The sequence below is a fragment of the Rhinolophus sinicus genome, unplaced genomic scaffold, assembly GCF_036562045.2.
Source record: "Rhinolophus sinicus isolate RSC01 unplaced genomic scaffold, ASM3656204v1 Contig154, whole genome shotgun sequence".
In the NCBI taxonomy this organism is placed as follows: domain Eukaryota; kingdom Metazoa; phylum Chordata; class Mammalia; order Chiroptera; family Rhinolophidae; genus Rhinolophus; species Rhinolophus sinicus.
The window spans coordinates 1,808-8,555 of NW_027423953.1; the positions used below are offsets into that span (position 1 = coordinate 1,808).

At 58.3% G+C, this 6,748-nt stretch overlaps 1 protein-coding gene across 1 annotated transcript; it reads left to right on the top strand.

Annotated features, from left to right (window-relative positions):
- Positions 1-200: 200 nt before the first annotated feature.
- On the top strand, positions 201-6,325 carry LOC141569920 (TBC1 domain family member 10B-like; the record flags this gene model as incomplete). The annotated part of the gene is given in 11 exon segments (XM_074324397.1): positions 201-344; positions 639-746; positions 845-951; positions 3,728-3,842; positions 3,967-4,032; positions 4,212-4,298; positions 4,300-4,346; positions 4,348-4,400; positions 4,645-4,799; positions 4,882-4,913; positions 4,915-6,325. Coding segments are annotated over 11 exon segments (1,482 nt in total), but the record flags the coding sequence as incomplete, so codon positions are not given.
- Positions 6,326-6,748: the final 423 nt, after the last annotated feature.

The window sequence follows — 6,748 nt, forward strand, 5'->3', positions numbered from 1 at the left end:
TGAGAACACACTCTCTACACAGATTCCTTCCAAAGTCCTTTCGGGGCGGTGAACTAGGACCATTGAGGGGGCAGGTGGCCCCAAGACATCCTGATGTTTGGCAGCTCACAAAATGCTTTTATGGCCAGTCTCTCCTTTGAGCCTGGGAAGGTGGCTTGCCTCAGTTCCCCCCAATCCAGGTTTTATACTACTGCTACTGACCCCTTCCATGTTCTCCCCTCACCCCTGACCCCCAATCCTGCAGAGAGAGTTCCATTCCCGTGGATGTGGCTCGGCAGCGGGAGCTCAAATGGCTGGAGATGTTCAGTAACTGGGATAAGTGGCTTTCTCGGCGTTTCCAGAAGGTTTGAGAAGGCTGAGTGGTGGGCAGGGCAGTGGGCGGGGTAGGGACACGGTGGGCCCCTGTGCTTTGGGGAAGCCCAGGGTCATGATGGTATCTGCTCTCTAGACCACTTGGGAGCAGGTGTTATTGGGGCCTGGGGAGAGGAGTAGCTTTAAAGATAGAAGGCCAGGCCAGGTCCAGTGAGGTCAAGCCTATGGGATGTGGCAGGGGTGTCCCAGGGAGGCTGAGGACTGCTGGGCAAAGCTTGGAGGAGAGGCCAGCCCCTAAAGCCGTCCCGCCCGCCTCTCTGCCGTAGGTGAAGCTGCGCTGCCGGAAGGGGATCCCCTCGTCCCTCAGAGCCAAGGCTTGGCAGTACCTGTCCAACAGCAGGGAACTCCTGGAGCAGAACCCGGGCAAGTTTGAGGTGCGTCCAGGGTGTGGGGACAGGTGACACTGTCTGTGCGAAGGGTATCATCAGTCCCCCCACCAGATGCTGAGGTGATTGCTTCTGTCCCCCTGCAGGAGCTGGAACGGGCTCCTGGGGACCCCAAGTGGCTGGATGTGATTGAGAAGGACCTGCACCGCCAGTTCCCTTTCCACGAGATGTTCGCCGCTCGAGGGGGACATGGGTAAGCTCGCCTGGTGTGTGGGTCAGTCAGCGAGCACTTGGGGACGGCTCCCGGTGGATCCAGGGCTGGGTTCAAAGCAGTTATGCTCTCCAGGACTTCTGGAAGGCCGGTCCATAACGGGTTGAGTGTCAGGCCATATTGAAGAAAGTGGCCATGGAGGGATTCTGACTTGGGGGTGGGGTGGGGAGACGCATCAGGGGCTCATTGAAGAGGCTGCATTTGAGCTGGTTTTGAAGGCTAGACAGGAGCAGAGCAGCGGGCGGCGTTTCCTGCCTGGGGGGAGGGTACGTCAGCTGTGCCTGGGCAGTGGGGTGGGGTAGAGCTGAGGCTGGACGAGCAGTGGGGGCCAGATCACCGAGGGCCCTTCAGTGCTGTGCCAGGCTCTTGGGTTTTGTTCTGTGTGCCAGGCTTCTTCACGATGCACATATACTGCTTCCTAGTCACGTGCAGGATGGGATGGCCGCAGGTGCTTCCCAGATGGACGTTTTTGGTCAATGGCTTCATCCTTTTCAGCAAAGATTTATAGAGAACAGTGTCTGCTAAGCACTGTTCTGGTCACAGATGACAGCCGTGAACAAGAGACAAAAAGTCCTGCCCTCGTGGGGCTGATTCTGTTTTATTGGGGACAGACACCAAGACAAAGAAGGAAAGGATATTGTATGTAAAGAGAAGGGTAAGGCCAGAAAGGGGGCAGGCGGGTGTGAATGGAGATGGGGGTCACAAGTGACCGGATGTGATCTACGTTTTAAAGGGACCATTCTGGCTTCTGTGCTGAGAATAGCCTATAAGGAGACAAAGGCAGAAGCCAAGACACCAGTTAGGAGACAATTTCCATAATCCAGGAGAGAGATGGTGATAGATAGACCAGGATGGTAGCAGTGAAACTATGGGGAGAAGTGGCTGGACTCTGGATCTATTTTGAAAGTAGAGTCAAAAGGAATTGCCAGTGGATTAGATGTGGATTGAGAGGAGAGAGACAGAGGGAGAGAGGAGTATGGATGACTCTTAAAGATTTTGGCCTTAAGAAACTAAGGACTGGATTTGCTATCCACTGATACGGATGGGGAGAACGGGGCGCATTTAGAAGGTCTTGGGGATCTGTTAGGAGCTCAGTTCTGGAATATATAGTTTTAAATGTTTAGCGGACATTCAGGTGGGTTGGATTTCAGGGAGAGGTTTAAACTGGAAATAAATTGTCAGTTGAAGAGCCGTCAGCCTCTAGATGGGCTGTCTCTCCGCCTCGGACTGGATGCGGCGGGCTCACGGCAGCAGGTGTAGGTAGGAAGGGAGGTTCCGCGACGGAGCCCTGCAGCTCCAGTGCTTCAAGAATGAGAAAGAGAAAACCAGATAGGGGCCTGAAGGAGACACTGGAGAGATAGAAGGAGACCCGGGAGGTGTGATTCCTGGGAGTGAAGAGGGGTTGCAGGAGCAGCCAGAATGTTGCTGCTGCTGGGCCAAGTCGAGGCCGGCTGCAAGTTGCCCTCTGACTTAGCACCATGGAGGTCATTGGTGACCTTGATAATAGCAGTTCTCTGGGGAGCAGTGGGTTCGTCTGACGAGAATGGGAGGAAAGAAGTTGAAGACAGAGTGTTCTCAGGAGGAGTTTTGCTCAATAGGAAAGCAGGTGTGGTATTTGGAGCGGAAAGTGGGGTCAGATTTGTTTTAAGCTTATAGCAGATGTCAGTATGCCAACGGGAATGACCTAGTAGGGAGAAAAAAATCGATGCTGCAGGAGCAATGGGAAGGCTGCTGGAGTGATGGCCTATGTGGGCAAGAGGGGATGGGCCCCGTGCCCAGGTGGACATGCTGAGCTTGGGCAGGGTCACAGTTCACCCAGAGCAGTGCGGGAGGCAGGGTATAGAAGCAGGCGGGATTAGGTCAGATAACTGCGTAGCAAGCCTGTCACTGCATGGATGCTACTGCAAAGTGGTGGAGGAAAGATAGTAAATAATAGTAGGCAAAGTATAAGTGAAGAGCATACTTCAGTGGCCAAATTTGGGGAAACACGACTGTACACAGTGGTTAGGCGTAGGTGTGTCGGGTGCAGGAGAGAACCTGGGAGACCACGACTCGTTTCTGGGTGAGGAGAAGGTCCGAGCTGGGAAGCAGCTGCGGAGGGGAAGAGAAGGAGCACATGAATGGAGCTCCGGCTGGAGTGTCGCAGGGACTTGGTGACGAGCCGTGTGGAGTCAAGGCAGGCTCTGTTTTCTGCTGTGGGGCTGAGTGGGTGGGATTCCCAGCACAGCGATGGGGCGCCTTCGAGGAAGAGGAACGGGTAGGGCAGAGATTTAGTTTATTCTTTTAGATGCAGAGACTAGAGAAAGGTCTGAGGCCCAGCTGGCTTCCTGAGCCTTCACCAAGAGCCAGGGCCCACTGGACACACTGGGGGAGCTGATGAAATCCTGTGAGACGAGAAGGCAGGCCCTGCCCTGGGCTGATAAAAGCGTTCAGTGCTAGAGGACTGAAGCTGCAGATACTGAACGTTTCCTGAAGAAGATGACCTTGAAGGCTTTTGGGTTGCTGGCAGATGAAGGAGGGAGAGCCAGCAGACTGCTGGATGGCAGGGAGCCGAGAGTTTTGATTGTGGTCGTCTTTGGCTTGAGCCTGACAGGCAGGTCGAGGGAGGGGCGGGGATGCAGGTGGTGGTGAAGCGCTGAGGTTCGTCTGGAACTGGGCCTCCGAGGGGTCTGCGTGCAGTTGCGTGGGGGCAGGTTTAGTTTGGGGTGCAGCGCTCCCAACTCTTGTGGTTGCCTCATGGTCTCCCCCATACTCACAGGCAACAGGACCTGTACCGAATCCTGAAGGCTTACACCATCTACCGGCCCGACGAGGGCTACTGCCAGGCCCAGGCCCCGGTGGCCGCCGTGCTGCTCATGCACATGCCTGCTGAGGTCAGCACCCTGGGGCCCGGACTGGGGGTTGCGGGGGCGGCTGGGGAGACCCCTGGTGCTGGTGGGGGGCATCCTCTGCCCGATTCTCAGGCCCCATCATCCCTCCCACTCTCGCCCTTCTCAGCAAGCCTTTTGGTGCCTGGTGCAGATCTGCGACAAGTACCTCCCCGGTTACTACAGTGCAGGCCTGGTGAGTGTGTGGTGGCTTGGCGCCGGGGCTGTGACTGTCCCCAAGCACAGGGAGGCCCTTGTCCCCCTGCCCCTGTCCCTTCATGAGGGCTCTCCCACTGAGGTGAGGATCCCCTGTTCGATCGGTCGGACCCCACAGAGGCCACAGCGGGCCTCTCCTCACGGCTCGTCCACCTCTAGGAGGCCATCCAGCTGGATGGCGAGATCTTCTTTGCGCTGCTACGCCGGGCGTCCCCGCTGGCTCACCCGCACCTGCGGCGACAGCGCGATCGACCCCGTGCTCTACATGACGGAGTGGTTCATGTGCATCTTCGCCCACGCTGCCCTGGGCCTCTGTGCTGCGCGTCTGGGACATGTTCTTCTGCGAAGGTGCGAGCCTGTCAGGCCGGGGGAGCCAGGCTCCTACTGACCCAAGGTGCTTGGTGGGCCTGGTCTCGGCTCTGCGGCCAACCCAGAGCCTGTTCCCCCTCCCAGGAACCTGAAGCCCCTGGTGGCTCATTTCCCTGCTGGGCCTCAGTTCCCTCACCCGTAAGGTTGGCGGGGTGGGGCGGAGTCCCTCCTAACCGAAGGCTAGGACCCAGGCCCCATCTCCCCACTGTCTCCTCGGCCACAGGCGTCAAGATCATCTTCCGGGTGGCCCTGGTGCTGCTACGGCACACGCTGGGCTCCCTGGAGAAGCTGCGCGCCTGCCAGGGCATGTACGAGACCATGGAGCAGCTGCGCAGCCTGCCCCCGCAGTGCATGCAGGAGGACTTCCTGGTGCATGAGGTAAGCCCTGGCCGGGACTCAGCCTCGCCCGCTGCAGGCCAGCCCCACCGTCACTGCAGCTGGCACCCATTTCTCCATCCAGGTAGCGAGCCTGCCAGTGACAGGAGCACTGATTGAGAGAGAACACCGCGCAGCTCAAGAAGTGGCTGGAAACCCGGGGGCAGCTGCAGTACCGGCCCTCCCGGCGACTGCATGGTTCCCGGGCCATCCATGAGGAGCGCCGGCGACAGCAACCCCCCCTGGGCCCCTCCTCCAGCCTCCTCAGCCTCCCTGGCCTCAAGAGCCGAGGCTCCCGGGCAGCTGGGGGGGCCCCCTCTCCGCCCCCTCCTGCCCGCAGGGCCAGTGTTGGGCCTGCCCCGGGGCCTGTGATCACCGCTGAGGGACTGCATCCATCTCTTCCTTCTCCGACTGGCAACAGCACGCCACTGGGTCCCAGCAAGGAGACCCGGAGGCAGGAGAAGGAGCGGCAGAAACAGGAGAAGGAGCGTGAGAAGGAGCGGCAGAAACAGGAGAAGGAGCGGGAAAAGCAGGAGAAGGAGCGGCAGAAACAGGAGAAGGAGAAGCAGAAGAAGGGCCACGGCAGGAAGCTTTCCCTGCGCCGAAAGGCAGATGGGCCCCCAGACCCACAGGATGGTGGCGACCGGGCCTCATCCTCTGAGGCCCGCCAGGACACTTATTTCTGACCTCTGCCCCGGGGCTGGACTGCATGGCCCCCCTTTTTCCCTCAGCCAAGAGCAGGCCCCTGGGCAGACTGTCCTTTTCTGGGGAAGGTGGCTTGGTTCCTCGTCCCCTTGCCAGCTGCTGATCCTACAGCCAGGGCAGTGAGAGCATGGGGCATGGGACAGTTCCATTCCCTGGGGCAGCCGTGACACACATCTAGGGCCCCGCACCTCCAGTTAGGCCCAGCCGGGGTCTTTGTCACTCCTGCCCCGGTTCCCTGTGGGGTCCCTTCCCAGGTACTGTCCTGATTGGCCTTCTGTCACCACAAGGGTGACTCCTGGCAATGGGAGCCAGCAGTTTTCAGATTCTTACACTCCACTTGCTCCCCTCATTCATGAAGTGGAGCTGAGTTCCTCCCCCTTCTTCAGTCCTGCTTGTCTCCACTTCCTGGCCGGGGCCCAAGGCCCTCCTTGTTCACTTAGACATCTCAGAGTGGTAATGATGAACAGAGGACCTGGTCGGCCCAGGGTGGGGTGTCTGCTCTGTCTTCTGTCCTTCGGTTCTTCCGCAGTTCTTGTACTCCCGATTTATTTAATGGGACATGCACTGGAATAGGAAATGTCCCCCACTCCTTGCTCTTCTTCCTGTTCTTCCTCCTTCCTCTATTCTCAGGCTTCCCCTGCTTTGTCTCACCAGGGCCCACACCTTTCACCTTGTTCCCTTCCAACCTTCCAGCTCCTCTCTGGGAAAGGGGTCTGCCCTTAAGCTCCCGGAGGTGGAACCCAATGTTTACATTCTCTTCTGTCTCTGCCCCCACCCGATGCAGCGCTTTGAGAAACCAGAAAAGATCCTGCTGTTATACCTGGGCCTGTCTCCTGCCTTGTTATTTGACGAAGGTGTTAGAGTAAGAACTAGGGCTACAGGAAGCGGCTTGTGAGCCAGAATCAATTGAAGCAGTTAGCTGGTCGTGGCAGCTGGTACCTCATGGCCTTTGGTCCACTTCACTCATCAACAGTTGTTGAACTCCTGCTCCACCTTTTCTGGGATTTGCTGCCTCCATTGTCAGTGGCCTGAAGCCCTCTACGTGTCACTTGTAGCACCCAGATGTCCTTCCCAAACTGGTCATGCAACTCCTGGGAGCTGAGGGGGGACAGAGCGGGGCTAGAAAGCCACAGCCCTTGGGGTGAGCTGGGCACGCTTGGCCCACTGCCTGGCACAGCTCCCTGACTTGGCCGCCAGAGAGCAGCCAGCTGCCTCCAGCCAGCGTCCACAGCCAGGCTCTCAGCTCC